We start from the raw sequence: 19,925 nt of genomic DNA, 5'->3' as shown, positions 1-19,925 counted from the left end.
GATGGCATTCAAACTGCCAGAAGCAGAGGTTATAATCCAAAAAACAGCAATAACAACCTTTCTGGAAGGATTTAGGAAACATTCTTTAGGTTCTGGCAAAGCAAACAGTGTTATCTTGAAATCTACAATTAACACGAACATTAAAAGAAAGGGGGGGAAAAAAGTACAATTACTACTGGATAAAGTTTGGAGCTTTTCAACAGGGTATTTCAGGAAGCATAATTGTCTCTAATTTGTTGATGAGGAACTGAGGCACAAGGTTAAAAGCTTTCCCAAAATTATGCAGCATAGGACTTGGGAAAGAAACTCAAGTACCTTCAAGTTCACGATAACTGGAAGTGAGCAAACTGAAAAAACACTACCACTTCTTCTGCACCCAAGAGCCTTCCCAGAGAAAACTGCTTAAAAGTGGAATAATCAGCAATATTAATGTTTAGGCAAACACTAAATTTAGTAGCTATGAAGAAAAAAATTACAACCTTTTACATAATAGCTGAGAAACAGTGAACTCGAATGAACATCTGGAGTGTCAGAACAAAACTTTCCTAATACATACAAAATGTCGCAAAGCGCTGGCATGTCAAGAACTAAAATGAATTATCAGGTTTGTAGCTATCTTTTGAATTTCCATATAAATGTAATGATCTGCAAAGTACCTCTTTGGCAAATGCCTATGGCTATTTTAACTGCTCCTTTTTGGCTGCAAATGCTGTATAAGCTGTACCTCTGCACAGGCTCTGGGCTCCTCCAGGTTGAGCTGACTCCATGGAAATGCTAGGTTCAGCCAGGAGGTTGCTCTGCGCAAGATAAGACTTTAAAGCATTCAAGGCAGGAATAGCATTTTGTCATCTACATCCTCTACTGCAGATGTCCTGTAAGGATTTGAGGGTGTGAGAATAATAAATAATAATGGCCAGTCTTTGTGAACGAAGATTTTGGGAAAGGTCTTTTACCTTTCAAGCCTGCGCAATGGGTTTTTTTTTTTTAGGTGAGACACAGCCTGCGCTGAACTGAGCCCACCCTTTAATCCTAAGGTTCATCTGCCGGGGCCAAGCAAGCTTGGACAATGGCAGTGAGGTCCTCAGGACGTAGGTTTGTTTAGAGTGACCTTCTCATAGATAGATGGCCTCACAGGGCTAACGAGCTCCATCTGCCCGGGGGGACTGGGAATCGAACCTGGGTCGCAGCGGTGAGAGTCCCGCATGCTAACCACTAGGCCACCAGGGGTCCCCGGGTGTGAGAATAACAGAGCAATAATATATTCAAAGTTCAGCCTTCTACATAAACTTCAGAAGTATAAAACTGCATATAAATGCCTTCCTAATATAGACTTTCCTGTATTATATTTGGAGAAGTTTACTGTCTGCCTCTGTAACGTACCCTAGGTATCTCACACTGCTCCCCATTGTTTTATTCTGGAATTCTAACAACATCATTTTAGGATATGGAGCCAATGCTAGCACATTTCAATTCTTGAACTCATTCAGTTTATGTTTCACTCTCACATTGGCTATTTGCTTCTATCCTCTAAGGAAGCTCATAGTATGAATGACAAAATGTCAGGAATAATCAGGGTAACTAGTTTTATGCCCCTAATAAACAAAATGCCATCTTTGTCCTCTCAGGCAGGATGTTGTCTTCTCTTAGTAAAAAGAATGGCTTTTAGCATCCATCAAGTAAATTCAAGCCAGCATATCATTAGAGACTACTTGTATTTATTCCTGCATCTTGCTCCATTTCTTCCCTCTGTTTTACAACATCACCTTCTGCACCCTGTATAGTCATAGCCTACTTTGAGAGTGGTAGCAGAAAAACTACTAGCACTCCTACTACCCCTCTCTCAGTGAAGTTCGCCTTCACGAGGAAGGCAGCCTCAGAGAACATGGTGCCGGTTACACACTCTTTTGGTCAGGTAAGTCCAGAACCGAAAAACATCTCTCAGGTGTCGGCTTCATGATCAAAAGCTCTATTGTCCCTAAACTCGAAAATCTGCTGACAGGTCACTCTGACCACATTATCTCCCTACGCCTTCCACTAAACAACAAGCAACACGTTGTCATCTTTAGTATATATGCCCCAACTCTCCAAGCTGACCCTCCTGAAAAAGATAAATTTTACACTGACCTGCGCTGCCTTACACAAAAGGTGCCCGCAGATGACAAGATCATTATCCTTGGTGATTTCAATGCCAGAGTAGGTAAGAATTTTGAAGCATGGAAAGGAATATTAGGCAAGCATGGTGTTGGAAACTGCAACGATAATGGTCGACTTCTGCTAGAATTCTGTGCGGAGCAACAGTTTACCATCACTAATACTATCTTTCAGCAGAAAGATAGTCTGAAGACAACCTGGATGCACCCCAGGTCTAAGCATTGGCACCTCATTGATTATGCCTTGGTGCGACGGAGAGATGTCCACGATGTCCTCCATACCCGCGTGATGCTCAGCGCAGAATGCCAAACAGACCATCGGCTTGTGCGCTGTAAACTCAACTTCAATCTCAAATTCAAACCCAAAAGGGGCAGTATCCCAAGGAGAAGACTTCAAGTTAACGATCTCCATTCAGCCACAGTAAGAGAAAGATTCCAGGCAAACCTTCAAACTAGGCTCGAAAACCATTCCATAGATTCTGCAGATTCCTCTCCTGAAACAATTTGGCATCATATTAAAAGCAGCATCCTGCAATCCTCTGAAGAATCCTTAGGGTTCTCCCTCAAGAAGAACAAGGACTGGTTTGATGAAAACAATCAAGAAATCCAGGAATTGTTGAGGAAGAAGAGAACTGCCCACCAAGCACACCTTGCACTGCCATCCTGTCATGCAAGAAAAATAGCCTTTCGTCTTGCATGCAGCAAGCTTCAGCAGAAACTCCGTGACATCCAGAACAAGTGGTGGACCGATCTAGCTGCAAAAACTCAACTATGTGCAGATACAGGGGATCACAAAGGTTTCTATGAGGCCCTGAAAACAGCATATGGGCCTACGTACCAAGTCCAAAGCCCACTACTCAGTGCAGATGGTCAAACACTTCTGACAGATAAAACCTCCATTCTGAATAGATGGTCTGAACATTTTCAGACTCTTTTCAGTATCAACCGTGTAGTCCAAGACTCAGCAATTCAGTCCATCACACAGCAACCGGTGAAATACGAATTGGATACTGCCCCCACTTTAGGAGAAACACTCAAGGCCATACAGCAGGTGAAAATCGTCAAGGCAGCTGGGGTTGATGGAATTCCACCCGAAGTCTGGAAACACGGAGGCCTTGCACTCCATGCTAAATTTCATGAGCTTGTGGTGCGCTGTTGGGAACTAGGCCAACTACCTTCAGACCTTCGTGATGCAGTCATCATCACCTTGTATAAGAAGAAAGGTACTAAATCAGACTGCTCAAATTACCATGGTATTACTCTCCATTGCTGGCAAAATCTTGGCAAGAATACTCCTGAACAGACTAATACCCGCTATAGCAGAAGGAATTCTACCTGAAAGTCAGTGTGGTTTCAGAGCCAACAGGAGCACCACAGACATGATATTTGTTCTCAGACAACTGCAAGAGAAGTGTAGGGAACAGAACAAAGGTCTCTATGTAACCTTTGTCGACCTCACCAAGGCTTTCGATACTGTGAGCAGAAAAGGTCTTTGGCAGATTTTGGAACGTTTAGGTTGTCCCCCCAAGTTCCTTAAAATGATCATCTCACTTCATGAGGATCAGCACGGCCAAGTCAGATATGGCAACACACTTTCTGAGCCCTTTCTAATAAAGAATGGTGTGAAACAAGGCTGCGTTCTCGCTCCTACCCTATTCACAGTCTTTTTCAGCATGATGCTCCAAAGGGCCACGGCAGACCTCGATGATCAGGACAGTATCTACATTCGATATCGTACTGATGGAAGCCTATTCAACCTAAGGCGACTGAAGGCCCACACCAAGACCCTAAACCATTTTTTCTGGGAGTTGCTTTACGCTGATGACGCTGCCCTTGTTGCCCACACAGAAGCAGCCCTGCAGCGTTTAACATCCTGCTTTGCAGATGCTGCTGAGCTCTTTGGGCTGGAAGTCAGCTTAAAGAAGACAGAAGTTCTCCATCAACCTGCACCTCAGGAAGCCCTCCATCATCCCCACATCACCATCGGCCAATCAGAGCTCAAATCAGTCCAACAGTTTAATTACCTAGGCAGCCTCATCTCCTCAGATGGTAAGATTGACAGGGAGATAGACAACAGGTTAGCGAAGGCATATAGTGCTTTTGGAAAACTCCATAAAAGAGTATGGCGTAATAAACAGTTGAAGAAAAGTACCAAGATCAGTGTTTACAGAGTCATAGTGCTGTCTACTCTTTTATATGGTTCTGAATTATGGGTCATCTACCGCCACCACCTGCGTCTTCTAGAACGCTTCCATCAACGCTGCCTCCGTACAATCCTAAACATCCACTGGTCAGATTATGTGACCAATACATCTGTTCTTGAACAGGCAGCAATCACAAGTATTGAGGCCATGCTACTGAGAACGCAGCTGCGATGGGCAGGGCATGTCTCCAGGATGAAGGACCACCGCCTCCCTAAGATCCTGCTTTATGGTGAACTTGCCACCGGCTGCCGCAAGAGAGGAGCCCCGAAGAAAAGATACAAGGACTCCCTGAAGCAACAACTCAGCCTCGGGCATATTGATCACCATAACTGGTCTACTCCGGCCTCCAATCGGGAGGCCTGGAGACACACCATCTATAACGCTGCTGATGCTTTTGAGAAAGCACGCAGGATCACCCTTGAGGAGAAAAGACAACGCAGAAAGAATCGAGCCTTGCAGAATATACCATCTAAGGAGTCTTTCTGCTGTGTCTTTTGCAACCGGACATGCCTTTCTCATATTGGCCTTTTTAGCCACCAACGCACTTGCAAGAAACGTGGGTAGAGCCCTTCCCAAATCTTCGTTCGCGAAGCCTAGCCATGACTACTACCCCTATGCCCTTCCCTAGGAAAATCACCTATGGCTTTTGTTACTCCAGACTATTCAGCAACTTAGGATACAGCACTTCAGAAAATTCTTTTCTCCAGCCTCCTGCTCTCCTCTTGCCATCTCTGAGCATTTTATTTCTATGAAGAAGTCGTTATGAACTACCAAGCACTGGCATTTGACATGCCAATCCAGGACTATCAAAATAAATTAAAGACAGAGGGTTAGGCATAAGTCACAATGTAAGCACAGCTGCTTCTTGATGTGAGATATCAAGTAAAACATTTCAGTGCCATACCCTTTTCCTAACTTCTCCAGATTAGTAGCTCAAAGTATATAGTAAGTAAAAAACGCAACCAACCAAAAAAAAAAACCACCAAAAACCCAGTTGTATAGTAGTAATATAGTTTGTTTCAATGCCCCAGCTTGTGTGCCAAGACGTTTTGTGGAGCCAGTGGTTTGTTGCACACCACCCTTCAAACGCTGACATGTTTTGACAACGCTGCCACCAATTCTGACTTTTAAAGCTGAAGAGAGAGTAGATGTTCACCTCAGCCATCTGCCAATGCAGCAGATGAAAACAATGTACACAGATTCCATAACTGATGTACCTCAAACCACCAGAAATCCTGTGATTTGAGGCACACTTTCTCACTGAAGGTAATGAGTATAGAAATTACACTGACAGCAGGATTTATCTCTAGAGTGACATGCACAAAAATGAAATAAATTAACTCTTTCTTGATAAAGTGGATTAAACTGTAGAGAAACTCTTTGCAGATGCATTCACTTGCTCATTTTTACTATCCAAAACACATACTTGGAGCTTGTGAAAAAAATTAGGGGCTATTATCTGAAGCTCTCTTTTTGAAAATCTAAAGTCTGTTTTGGATGTCAAGAGAAAGTACATTCCTAGAAAACTCTAGAAGACACTTGTGTTTCTTATCACTACAAAAGATCATCTGTAAAACCTAAAAGAGTAAGAGAGCTTTTAACTGTTCAGATTTTTTTTCAAGGTAATCTCTCTGAAACCTTTATGAATTCAAATGCCAATTATCAACAGTATGGAAATAGATGAAATGAAATCACAGAGACAGATTTCACCATATGGCAAACTCACGGTGATTGCTACACACAGTTTTCACTCCTTATTTCAGAACTTACGGAGCTTTACTCCTTGTACCTCTTTTCATATATTTGTGTACTTTTGACATCATCTGTGATTTAGCTAAAAATAAATATCATTACTGTACTGCAGAAGAAAGCATTAGTAATTTACAGTATGAAGATTTCAAAGCACAAGAAAAGGTCCTGTTTGTCCCAGATGAAGCTGGTATAACTACCTGAGTAAGAATGTGCGCAGAACTGGTCTGTCCTGCCTTCAGCAATACACATATGGGAAGCTCCTTCTGACTCTACACATATGATTCTTACATTCACATCTCAATCTTCTACACTTCTGTACATCGAATTTTTGTACAGCTAGTCCATTTCTCTGCCCCTAAGTAGAATCAGTTCTCTAAAAAATTCCTCTTCATGTACCCTTGAAAAAGGAAAGGCTCCCAGTGACAGGGACTACATCATCTTCTCAAATAATGTATTCCAGTGCTTTCTCCTGCTACTTACAAAGTTTTCCTCCTAATATCTAACTCAAGTCATCTTTGCTAGAACTGAAATTCATTTCTCACCCAACTGCAATATAATTGTATATTTCCAAGGTATGTTATGTATGCTTTTTGGGAAGCTATGAATGGGACAATTCTATAGAGATAGACCATCAGCTGCAAATGTCCTTCCACTGAATAGAACAGCAGGATTTCCTTCCTAAATTCTCTTCTTTTCATAGGCTTCTTCTCTCGAGAAAAGTAAAAAACTCCTCTTACCTAGTGCTTGTATCATAAGATGTGTGTTTTCCATATGTATTTGCCATTGGGGGAAAAGAAGAAAAGGGAAAATTAAACAGCAAAGGATAAGACTACAAACCTATAAGTTTATAAACTCTCACAAAACATTACCAGCTCTTCCTGTGAATTCTTAAATTTAGATTTCCTCTCTGCTGTTCTAATTTACATTATATGGGGTGCATAATTACACTATTTTAGAGTTCAATCCCTTTGTTAGTACTCTGAAGCCTTACATTTAATCAATTCCAACTTCGCTCTCAAAGGAAACCGGCTATTTATTTCAGCAAATGTATTCAGGAAATGCAAATCTGGACAAGAAATAGAATAGTTGGGCAAAAAGTTGTATAAGTTTAGCATAACTATTTGCTTCACTGTCTAAATTCAAGCTTTTTTTTTCCTCCTTGCAGGATTCACAATTACAATATTTATAGATAAATAAGAATAGAATCTATGGAAATAATTTTAAAGCTCTCGATAGCTCACAGTAACCAGCAGTAAATTCAACACACTGAGTAGTAAAATCTTACTGCAATAACTTCTTGCTGCCTAGGAACCATGACAAAATACTACAGAGCTTTTTGAGCTGGCTTTTTTTCAGTTGTAAAAACACAACATACTCAAAACATAAGGAGGAAGTACAGCCCTCTAAATTTCTGAATCGCATCGCAAGAGCTCTGAAATCTGCTCCTAGTTCTCTAAGACCCCCTTTGTGACATGAGACTAGCCACTTGATACTTCATGCTGCAGCACCCCAGGATATATCATTTCTTTTCTCTCCCCACAAGTCTGTCCATTCTACTTAAATAGAAAGGAAAAGAAGTCTCTCATTTGGTGGGCTAAGTGTTTCAAATTTATAGACTCAGAGGCCTGAAAAGATTGCTATGACAATCTAGTTTAGCCTTTTTTATAAAGGATAGCCTGAAATGCATTTTTTTTTTGAAGCTAAGTATGACTTGCAACTGATTTACACTGATATAGAATCTGTGTTTCTCTAGGTACAGTATTCAAATGGTTGGTTATTCTTCTCCATGTTAAAAATCTGTACCTGATTCAGGTATGAATTTTTTGCTTTCAACGTCCACCCTCTGTGTCTTGTCATACTTTTGTCTGCCTGACAAAATATAGCTACTGCAATATCAATGCAAATAATAAATTATACTGAAGAGCATTGCTCCTTAACTGCACCCCTGGGACAGGTCTAACACTACCTTACTGGAGCTAGCTGACACTTGAAGCTTTTGGCAACAAGTATGCTATCAAACATCTGTTGAGCCACCCCTTTGAAGCACCCCCTCTCCCACACCATATGGCCATCTCCACTGAGTGGTACCGCAAGGCCACAACCCAGCTCGCATCACTCCCTGACCTCTCTGGGGATGCCAGAGATAATTTCACACACACTTCACACCTCATCAGCAGGAAAAAACAGCCCGCTGCAGTGAAAGGAGACATGCAGAGCATGTGCATGTTACAACACGCTCTGTCCATGTCACTGTCAGAAAATCCTCCTCGTGGAGGTGTAGCATACTCTAAAGGAATGTATTTTATTTTTGTCTAGCACTGCTGTTGCTCCTCCCAAGTGACAACTGCTGTGCTCTTGCGTAATTGGGCCCACTCTAGGGGCTTTGTCAACAGGACTATGGCAGCTGTGAGTGTGAAGAGAAACAAATAAAACAAACATGGTCACAGAAGACAAAGCAAAACATTACACAGTACATCTACTTTCCTACTGATTTAAAAAGGTTTGTTGGCACTAAAATTTAACTTATGATCTTATGACAGGATAGTAGACTAGGAGAAATGAAACTTTTCCACAGGCTCAAGTGACCAAACTCCTTACTATGATTAAGGTAATACAGCAGCAGCACCACTAGTGACCAGTACATAAGAACAGTAGTGCAAACAGAGGCATAGGGAACCAAGAAATTGAGTTTCCAAGTGAAAACCTTACAAGAAGTCAGTTCAAGGAAGAACATCTGATCTCAGTGATTTTATTTCCCAGTTACAAATGACCATTCAAATTCTCTGTTCACAGTTACCAAAGTCATTAAAAAGGCTCAAAGCCTGTGCATACAGTACTAAATGTCATTCCCACAGTGGATTCTGTGCAAAGAAAGCAGAGCTAATAGAAAAGCACTCTGAATAACAGCAGGAATACACCAGCATCCTAAGAAGATAGAACTGCAGATAATACCATTCTACTTTGAACCAAGTGAAAGCCATATCATAGAATTGTAGAATGATTTGGGTTGGAACAGACCTTAAAGATATTCTAGTTCCAAACGCCCTGCCATGGGCAAGGACACCAGCCACTAGACCAGGTTGCTCAAAGCCCCTTTCAACCTGACCTTGAACACTGCCAGGGATGGGGCACCCACAGCTTCTCTGGGCAACCTGTCTCAGTGTCTCTTCACCCCACAGTAAAGAACTTCTTCCTAATAACTAAACCTACTCTCTTTCAGTTTAAAGCCATTCCACTTGTTCTATCACATGCTCTTGGCAAAAGTTCCTCTCCAGTTTTCTTGTAGGCCCCCTTGAGGTACTGGAAGGCTGCTCTAAGGCCTCCCCAGAGCCTTTGCTTCTCCACGCTGAACAACTCCAGCTCTCTCAGCCTATCTGCATAGAAGAGGTACTCCAGCCCCCTGATCATCTTCATGGTCCTCCAGCAAGTCCATGTCTTTATGCTGGGTCTCCAGAGCTGGACACAGTACTCCAGGTGGGGTCTTACAAGAGTGGAGTCCTTAAATCAGTCTGAGGCAGTCTTGCAGCACCACCTTTCAAGAACACTGCTGTCAAAAGTCCAGAGAGCCAAACATTAACTTGCCCTTCACAAAAGTTTCCTAGTATTGTCCCCTATTCTTCTTTCTTTTTATTTTTTTTTAAGTAAAGAATAAATCAAGCTCTTCTTTAAGAAACTTGAAAGGTAAATTTTTCATTCGTAGCGGGAAATGGCAATATGGAGACACACACTTTCATATCAGAGCTTAATCACTCTGGCATACCCAGCTTGACTCATTACGAAATAAGGTGATGACACATTGCCCAAGAGCTATTCTTGCTGTATCAGCAGCAGTGAAGCCACTGCACCAGTTCTTCTGGCAGTCTAGGTGTCCAACTGGCAGATCTTTAGCTGTTTGACTCTAAAGCTACCCTCCTTAATATTTTCTCTCTTTTGGATTCACAGGATGGCAAAACACTGCTTAGATGATTATTAAATGTTACTGTAAACTGAAGAGGGAAACAGCTGTATAGTGGAACGCGGGCTACACTCACAAGGCTGTGCTTTTACCCTCCACAGCTTGCAGAGCACTCATTTCAGTGAAAGTGTTACTTGCCTTAAAGTATCTGCATTAGAGGCTGTCAGTTACATTTAAAGCAAATATCCTCCTACCTTGTAAGCATTACTGATATACAGGTCAAACTTCCTAGTAGAAACTTCACCTCAGCCTCCAGGATTTCCCCCATAAACTCTCATCAAGAGTGCAAAGTCTCAAATTGGAGCACCTGGAGATTGACTCTCTTTGCACAGCTGCTCTGTGACACATATCAACCTCAGGAAAGTTTCAACTGATTTAAGTCACACCATCTCCTGAACAACTGCCCAGGTGTGGTTTCAAACCAACAGCCTTTTAACTCATTCTGAGCAACTGGAGCTTTGGCCTGGTCTGGTCTGTATGTTGATGCTTTGCTCGCCACACCTAAATCAGGTCTATGTATAAAAGCAAATAAATCTCACAAATACATACACACAGAGATTTCACTGACATACCAGGGCCCTTCTGCAATGAAAGCTGAATGCAAAAAAAAAAAAAAAAAAGAAAGAATGCCTCTCCTGACAGCCTTTGCTGTGTCTGCATCAAGCAAGTCCACAGACACCCTTAATGACACTGTCACAGAAGTCAAAGCTTTTCCAGATGATGAATTCTTGAGGCCCCGGTATTTTGTGACATCAACATATTTTCCTTTTGCAGTAAAGCTAACTTCCTGCTGTCAGACATAGACAGTTTTTAGCACCGAAGACCCTGAACAATGTGGTAAAAAAGTGTATGTATGAATATTTCTTAACAACTCTCTCATTGCTGTGTTGCCCAGGGTCAATGTTGACCAGATAATCCGGGGGGAAAGAATAGACCAGAAAAGAAGAGCTACAGTAAGACAAAACAAGAAATAAAACAAACAGAACCCACACCAGCAGTCACAACTATAAAATAAATAAATTCTGAGGGGACAGGTTCTGCTCCTACTGAATTCACTGGCCAGCTTCCCATTTATTTCAATTGGCCTGATAAACACATGCATCCCTCCAGCTCCTGTCCTGCCAGAGAGGAAGGCTGGCAGACAATCCATCAACATAAGCCACAAAGAATCAGCACAAGCACTGAGAAAATTCAACTGCCATTCAAAATAAAATTCAAAGCTAGGAAATTACAGGAAAAGCCTTCCAGCAGCTCCAACTGCTACTGGATATACAGCAATAGATTTAATTTAAGGCAATCCAAAAGCTACTATGTGTACCCTCTATGTAAAATTTAACTAACAGAATGTTCCTGTAACAACTTTAAATTCTCAATTCTCTTTTTAATTTTACAAAGGCAGTACTATACAAACACTGTTAATCATATTCCTCATGTTTAAGGTCACAGCTAGATGGAACAGAGAAGCCGTTTCCATAAATTATTCACATGTAATCCACCAAAGCTATAATTTACAGAAAGATGTAAGCCAAAAATCTTAAGAACTGTTTATACTTCACTGTGATCAGGTATAGTCACTTTGGTGGAAGGTACAACGGATAGTCACTTTTTTTCAATTTTGAAATTATTTGGCAACTGATCAGATTAGTTAATCTTGCTAGACACACTGCAAATTCCCCTCACTCTGTTGAGATCAGAGATAGGGAATGCTCTATACCTTAACAACAAGCAGGTGTATACATCAGAGTTCTCTCCTGTTGATTTACTACATTTTGCACTGGGTAAGATCTACTAATGGTTGTTGGAATTTTTGTTTCTTTGTGGGTTCATTTTGGGGTTTGTTGGTTTATCTATTGGTTTGGGGATTTTTGATTTTTTTTTTGCGAGGGGGGAGGAAAAGAAGTATCCCCCCTCCCCTCTTTTAATCTATATTTTTCAACAACAGTACGTTGAGATTGGCATAGGTTATTTTTATGTCACACAGAGACAAATCTGTTATCTAGCTAGTAACCTCCCCAGACAAACTTAACGGGGCTGTTGATAAAGGTCCTAATCCCTGAGGTCACATCCAAACCAAAAACTCACTAGAAATGAAAGCTGATGAGAACTGACTAATGAAAAGCTGCTAACCCTTTAACTTGGTTATCAGGTGGTTTCTTTACTTAGCATGTTGGGGTTTTTTTGTTTATTTTCTTCCTTTCTTTAAGACTTTGATTTTAGGTTTTACTCTTGATGCTGCTATTTCCTACATAGATTAAGCTTTGATTAATATCTTAGGATGTCTAAACTTAAAGCAAATCCACAAGGATGCTTGGGATTTTTTATTTTGGATCTTGAAAAGTTTGAAACCTACATGTGTAATGTTTTCTCCTGTGTAAATAAAAGTGCCTCATTCCTACGCTTCATATTCAATTTCTCCATAAATCAGACTTGGATGAACCTTGCAAACAGGAAAAAAGTCTCTTCTGTTTTTCACTCCCAGAAAGTAAAACTAAGTTCTATATATATATGTATATACACATATTTGAGATATAACATAATGACAAAGTTGCTGTGAAACTACTACAACCTTTTAAGGGGTGACCAGAGACATGTCAGTGAATACAGCAGAGGAAAAACAAAACTTGAAAGTCCACTATTCTCCCTCACTTCCTGTACCTTCTTAAAATTAATATTTTGCTCTTTAAACACTAACAAGTTTAAATGGTTTCTAGCAGTCCTGTACACATTTAATTGGATACAAATGACATGAGCATTTTGAAGAGGGGAATAAGTGCATTTCCCACCTTCTTATCTGATATTAAATCACAGGATAAAAAGAAAACAAAAAAAAAAGGAAGAAAAAAGATAACTACAGGAGGTCACCTAGTATATTTCCTAGCTTTAAGGCTCTATCTCACAGAACTCACTGCAAGCTACTCTTGAAAGCCTCAACTGAAGGAAAATAACAAGGCCTTCCAAAAGGAATTCATCCAAGTGTTTTACTGTCTGTGCAAGCAGTAATGAATGTGAGGTTTTGTCTCAGAAGCTCCAGTAACATCACCATTGCTCTTATAGTCTGGAGTGCTTTGGGTTGGGCTTTTTTTGTTGGTTTGGGGTTCTTTTTGTTTGTTTGGTTGGTTGGTTGGTGTTTTTTTGGTGGGTGGGATTTTTTTGTTTGTTTGTTTTTTGGGTTTTTTGAGATCACCTCAGTCCCCTCCACCATCATATTTCCATCCAAAAGGGAGCCAGCTATGCCCAATTAGTGAAGTGCAAGATATGAAACTATCAGTTCATTGACCCTCCACAAGATGAGAATCCATCATCCACATAAAGAGAAACTGGCTTTGAAGTCAACGTATTTCTAAAGGGGGCTTTGTGTGTGTGTGTGTGTGTGCGTGTGTACAAAAATAAGAGGACATCCACGCCAGAGGAGGTTTAGGTTAGACATTAGGAAAAAATTCTTCACAAAAAGGGTGATTAGATATTGGAATGTGTTGCCAAGGGAGGTGGTGGAGTCACCATCCCTGGTGGTGTTTAAGAAAAGACTGGATGCGGCACCATGTGCCATGGGTCTAGTTGATTAGGTGGTGTTTGGGCATAGGTTGGACTCTACGATCTCAGACATCTTTTCCAACCTAGCTGATTCTGTGATAAGTAAATATAAGTAAATATACTTTTCCTATTAGCTCAAATGGTTAAAGATGCCTTGTTGCCCCCTTTTAAATAACACACCCACATACAAAGCATTAAAAAAAAAGGAAGATAAAGAACTTCAAAAGCTATCAGTGTGTGAAAGCAAAGATCTAACAGAAAGTGGTGAAGTTAACAAGGATTATGACTACTAAATGCCATCTGTAATACTTCACTCATAAGCGCACCTGTAAGTAATCTATACAATAACGCTTACAGAACAAATGCTGACCCAGCACAGCAGATTAGCAAGCAGCAGGGTCCGAGGCTGAGTATTAACAGCTACTTCAAAAACAAACTAAAGCATCCCAGGTGACTAGACCAAATGAACGATGTTGCTTCTTACACAAAACAAAGAGCAGGAGCAGGTCAGCAACATCCACATAAAATAAAAAAAAAGGCATTTTAAATGTGTTTCAATTAAAAAAGACAGAACAGTATAACACCCATATGGAAGTGCTTCCTAATTTCATCAAGGAACTCCACCTCTGCTAATATTTTTCAGCTTTGGTGAACTCGATAATAGTTTTTCAATGATCTGATTCACGTGAAAACTTCACTAGTTTGATCAACAGCAGTGGCACAAACTCCATAAAATTACAGCACTATCCAATAGTTTGGGATCCCACACCCTTTCCATATGCCTTTGATATTCAAGAGCTAACAGAGACCATCAGACTGATTTCCTAATCCCATGACTGTCTCGATTTCTATCACAGAATTTTGTTTATTAGATTGCAAGATAAGGCATCATAGAGACCACATAGAGCTCTAGTGAAGGGGTATTTAAATAGTCATTGGCACTTGTACCAGGCTGGAGGTCATTCACTGAATGGCAAACATGCCATTGTTTCACAAAATAACTTTCAATCCTTAGTGTCAGATAAAAGGGAACATTAAGGAAGAAGTTCAAGCCCCAGGCATTTAAAAGGAATGTGGTGATACAATCCTTTCAGAGGTAAACCGTTTCCAGTCAGTAACACTTGCAAGAGAAGACATACAGTAAAGCAAGACACAATCAAGCTTGCAGAATGATGGAAGAGCATCCACAGCGTATTGTTGCTTCCTCTTGTTCTCTTTGCTTTACATTCAATGCAGAATTTTATAGTCCCTTTGCACAAAGAGACAACTATATATTTTCCAGTCTTTATCCTATTTGTTGTGGCTCTGTCTCTCATGGCATATAGATGACCTTGCTTCAGTGAGATGAAGATAGCACTCTCACTTCTCAGCAAACCAAGCAAACCAAGTCTTAAAAACTAGCTGTCAATGCAGCACAGTTCAGGAGCACATTTGACTCGGGGCATGGAGAAGCAGGAACAGGGGAACAAACCCTCACTGATGGCAAGGAACAGAAGAGAGCAGAAGGACCAGATTCGGTGCTTCTTTGCTGCCCCTGCACCTCAACAAGGCTAGACACTCATATCAGAAGCTGTTGGATTATAAACTAAGGCAGATACCTCCTTCTGCATCACTCCACTTGACAAAACCAATAATAAGCCACACTTTAAGGACTGTGCAAGGCCAATCATTAATCACATCCGGAGATGAGTGAAAATCCAGGCCATATCATGAAAGGCAATGTAAAACATTCCCTGTGAGAAAACACAGCTTAGCAAACTGGCACTCTGCTCTTCTCAAAATCTTAAGTGGTATTCAGGGGCAACCTTATTAGAGGATGCTGCAGTACTTCCACTGTTAAGCAGTCACAAGCACAGCACACTCAGCTCCTGAAGTTCATGGTATTAAAATAATAAATTAAAAACACTTGTCTCTCTGCAGAAGTGCCTGCAGCACAGTCTGGGACAAGCAGCAGGAGGCAATGACAGTGCAAGAAAAGGGGATAAACAGCAGGAAGGAAATGTCGAGCCTATCAAAGGATGCTCCAGAACAAACAAAGCTATTCTTGTCATGAATTCACAGGCCGTAGTGTGACATCATGATGAGCCTTCTACAACAGCTTCACCCTGTGAAGCTTCTGCCTGACCCTTTCAGCACAGGGTACAGGACTTTATAGTGGACTTCTGTGAACCTTTTTAACAGTTTCATTTCATGAGGAAAAGAAAATATACTTGTTTCAGCACGCAAGACACAAATTTAGAGCTCAATCCCACTTTAAATTCTACCTCATTACACATTCCGAACTACATTAAGCAAATCAACACAGCTCTAAAGCCCACAGCACAGTGTTCTAACTGTAGCATGGTGATTTTCAACAGTGCTCCAGCTGTTTGACTGAATAATGTTTGAAATCCCTGAGCATATCAGTTAGCACAGCAGTTCTCAAATACCCACTACTTGGACTTCAATCAGATGCTATATAGGAGACGTACAATCTAAGAATGCGCTCTAACTACACTGCCTAAAATTACCAAAGCACACATGGCCCTGAAATTCCAATGCAGGTACCTAATGTTGAGTTTCAAAACCTGTGTTTTTTTCTATTCAGTATAAATATAATTTCTGAACACCTTCAAAAAAGAGAAACAAAGTTAATAACCTCCAAAAATAGCTGACAAATCTTTCACAGGCTCCACATCATAATGTACCACTATGTTTACATAGAGCTTTTAGAAAACAAGCAGAAACATTATATACATTGCCATACATCATATTATTTATAGTATTTTTAGGAAAGGGGCAAGGTCCATAGTGCTCCAATGGCCTCACAAGGGTTTATTTTGTAAGCTCACATCTAGCCTCTAAGAAGTGCCATGTTCTACATTGATTAGCTTTACATTATTTGGACCTTTAAATATGTATCCCACTGAAGCAAACAGATGGAGGAACTACTGGTAGGTACTTCCTCCAGAAGAAATCAGGAGCCTCATTTTACCTACCCAATTTTGAAAATCTTTTTTCTGAGTTTGCCTAGGGGGATACCACAGTTTAAACTGTGGAATTGCCAAATAAATCTGCTCAGCCTTGAATACTTTGAGCAGGCTAAGCCAATTGGTAATTTTCATAATGAATGTTTGTAATGATGACAAGGATATATAGCACCACTGTGTATTTCACAGGCACAACATCCTGTATAGCCAACTGATTCGTACGTATGTATCAGACATTTCTTTGGAAGAAGTGGGCTTCTTTACCTCCAGCTGAAGCCTCTGATGTGAGAGGGCTGTGGGTCACCAGAAAACTGTGAACAAACATCCCAGATCTTCAAAGCCAACCAGACATAACCAAAAAGAAAAACAAACAAACAAACAAAAACCCCAAACCAAAACAAAAAACACACACACAAAAAACCAACCAGACAGGCAACTCCTGGAAACTAAGAACATATGGTAGCCCCAACATCATACAACATCTATCAATAGCAACTATCTTAGAATGTAAACAACGATGCCTGTACTTCCACAGGGATAAATTCATAAAATTATGTTAAGGGGTTGGAATGGACCTTAAAGATTATCTAGTCCCAATCCTCCTGTCATGGGCAGGGGCACCTCCCACTAGACCATGTTGCTCAAGGCCTTATCCAGCCTGGCTTTGAACACTGCCAGGGTTGGGGCATCCACGACCTCGCTGGGCAATCTGTTGCAATGTGTCACCACCCTCACAGTAAAGAATTTATTCCTGAAATACAACCAAAATTTCCTCTCTTTCAAATCGTACCCATTACTCCCTGTCCTATCACTACAGTTCCTAACGAAGAGTCGCTCTTCAACTTCCCTGTAGGCCCCATTCAGATACTGGAAAGTTGTTATGAGGTCTCCATACAACCTTCTCTTCTCCAGGCTGAACAGCCCCAACTTTATCAGCCTGTCTTCATAAGTGAGGTTATCCAGTTCTCTTATCAACTGTGTAGCCTTAAATTCTTAAGGTACCTTTCTGTCTTGCCTTATTACATACTTAGCAAGCACTTATTCCTCATTTCACACAAGAGGACATCACATTGCAATGAATCAAAATTAACCCATTAAAATCTCACCTCCATATTCATTCCCTCTTTCCATCCAAAGCAACAGTGCATCTCAAAATACACATACATGCAGTGTCAAATATACATTTCTGGCAGGAATACATTGAGTACAGCTCTGTTACTAGCTTTGAACATATCCTGAAGAAGTTTTTAAGAATCAGAGCAAAACATAATTTAAAAAAAAAATACTGGAATGAGTTTAAGCATGCTCTTAAACTGCTAGCTATAAAAATGTATTGAATTGTTAAAAGTGTACATCCTGTTAAACTCTGCCTTTCCTACAGATCTTACTAGTGAATAACAACATATACCTCACTGTGGCAGCTGGTCTGTGTGCCAGAACAGAGCAGAAAAGAGCATAGTAAGTTAGAATTCAGCTGCTATGCCCAAATTATTTTTATGCAGCTTTAAAATCACGTTATAAAAAGATAAAAATATTTACTATTTATAATGTTATCACTGAATAACAAATTGGACCCTACTGAATTAGACACTGCAAACACATAGTGAAGAAGAGGTGCCTATTCCAAACAGCATACAAGCCACTTAGACAGTCTGTGCTTGGTTCATGTGCTCCATGCTTTAGACAGGTAATGATGTTAATTATATATATTAATAAGGATCACCTCTCAGGTCTCAAAAATAATACCAAAAGCAGAGCACTGGAGGACAGCTTGGGAAAACCAAAGAAAACCCTCAAAGCTTTGCTGTGCAGAACTGAAGGGGCAAGCGGGGCGCACGGGTGTCTCCAGGACAGAGCACATGGGCAGGGCCAGGGAGCCAAGGGGAAGCCAGGCCAGCAGACAGACAGGAGATAAGACAGGATTCACCGGGACGCTCTGCCCCGCAGAGCCGAGAAACGGCGGCGAGCAAGCGGGAGGGAACGACTGAACTCGGAGGGGCTGGGGGGCTTTAAACACAAATCTTTAACTCCAGGGGGGTTGGGGGCTTTAAACACAAATCTTTGATTCCAACACGGTAACAAATTGGTGTATTGAAAAGAAAGCAGCCTAAGCAGGGCAGGGCAAAGACACCACGGTGCTTGCACACCGAGCACACACCGAGGGGGCGGCAGAGGCGGCACCCGGCGGGGGCCGGGGCGGGGGGCAGAAGCAGGACGGGAGGCAGAGCCGGAGCAGGAGGCACAGCCCGGGTGAGAAACACAGCCCAGGCAGGAGGCAGCGGTGAGGGAGGCACAGCGCAGCCCCCATCCCGCCCAGCCCCGGTAGCACCGCCCGCCACCGGGGCCGCCCCGCCCCTCGCTCGCCCCCCGGTGCTGGCGGGGGCGGGAGGTACCGTACCGGCGGGCAGGAGGCATTCCAGCGGCGTGAACGCGTGCTCCATGGCCCCGGGGCGCGGGAAGGCACGGAGAGCGAGGCGGGGCCGGGGTGGGGCGCACGGGGAACGACGGTGCCCCGTCCCGGTGTCCGCGAGGAGCGCCACACGGCCGCGGCGGCTGCGCCCGCTCTTGCAGGCGGTAGGCGGCGCGCCGGGGGACGTGGCGGCGGCGCTGCCCGGGTACCTGCGGCCGTGCGTCCTCCTACATCCCCTCGCACCGGGATCGGGAGCAGGATTGGGATGGTGCGTGTGACCGGGAAGGGGGGGGCGGAAAGGCAAGCCGAGAGAATCGATCGCCGCCGCAATCCGTTACTCGGCGGTGGATTCAGCAGCGGGGGGCAGGAAGGCGCCGAACCCCGCCCCTCGGTGATTGGCAGCGGCGGCGGCCTATGGGAGCCTTCGCTGAGAGGGGCGGGGCTAGCCCCACCCCGCCAGCGACTGTGCGCGCGCGGAGCGGGAGAGAGGGAAATGGCAGGGGAGCGGAGGAGTAACAGGAAGAAAAAAAGGGGAGGAGAGGAGCAGTGAGAGAGAGGGAGAACCTGGCCTCCCTGGGCACCAGAGTGGTGCCGACCTCGGTACAGCCGCGCTTGGGGAGGCCGTGAGGGGCAGCTACACGGCGGACACCTGTGGTGCTGTACTGACTGTTCACTCGGAATAAAAGCCCTCCCAACAGCTTTTTGCCCGTGGAAAGTGAATGGAAACAAGCACTGTGCCCTGACTCCTCAGCCCCTCGTGTGCAGCCCGTGTGCGGCCGCCATCCCACGGCGCCAGCCGTGCTCGGGATGCGGGAAAAGCCGTGCCGGGTGGCGGCCTGGCTTGCTGTGCCTTTGCTGTCCCCGCGGGTGGGGGCTCCGCCACCTGCCTCCGCACCGCTCTGGTGCCACCTGTGTGCCCTTGTCTCCGAGGCCTCGCAGATTAATGCGGCATTT

The 19,925-nt window shown here is 42.8% G+C and overlaps 1 protein-coding gene across 4 annotated transcripts in view; it reads right to left on the bottom strand.

Moving 5' to 3' along the window:
- Positions 1 to 19,321, bottom strand: part of TPK1 (thiamin pyrophosphokinase 1) — a 311,065-nt gene extending 291,744 nt beyond the window's left edge. Inside the window, exon 1 of one of the 4 annotated variants that reach the window (XM_027675796.1) lies at positions 18,960 to 19,321. In XM_027675796.1, the coding sequence (XP_027531597.1) occupies positions 18,960 to 19,002 (43 nt within the window). In that variant the 5' untranslated portion in view covers positions 19,003 to 19,321. The remainder of the gene's footprint in view (positions 1 to 18,959) is intronic. The other 3 variants (XM_027675794.1, XM_027675793.1, XM_027675792.1) reach the window with 3 other exon arrangements.
- Positions 19,322 to 19,925: the final 604 nt, after the last annotated feature.

The sequence above is a fragment of the Neopelma chrysocephalum genome, unplaced genomic scaffold (assembly GCF_003984885.1).
Source record: "Neopelma chrysocephalum unplaced genomic scaffold, ASM398488v2 Primary Assembly neopelma1_26, whole genome shotgun sequence".
Lineage (NCBI taxonomy): Eukaryota > Metazoa > Chordata > Aves > Passeriformes > Pipridae > Neopelma > Neopelma chrysocephalum.
The sequence above is the reverse complement of the archived record's forward strand: the minus strand, read 5'-3'. Positions and strand labels throughout refer to the sequence as shown.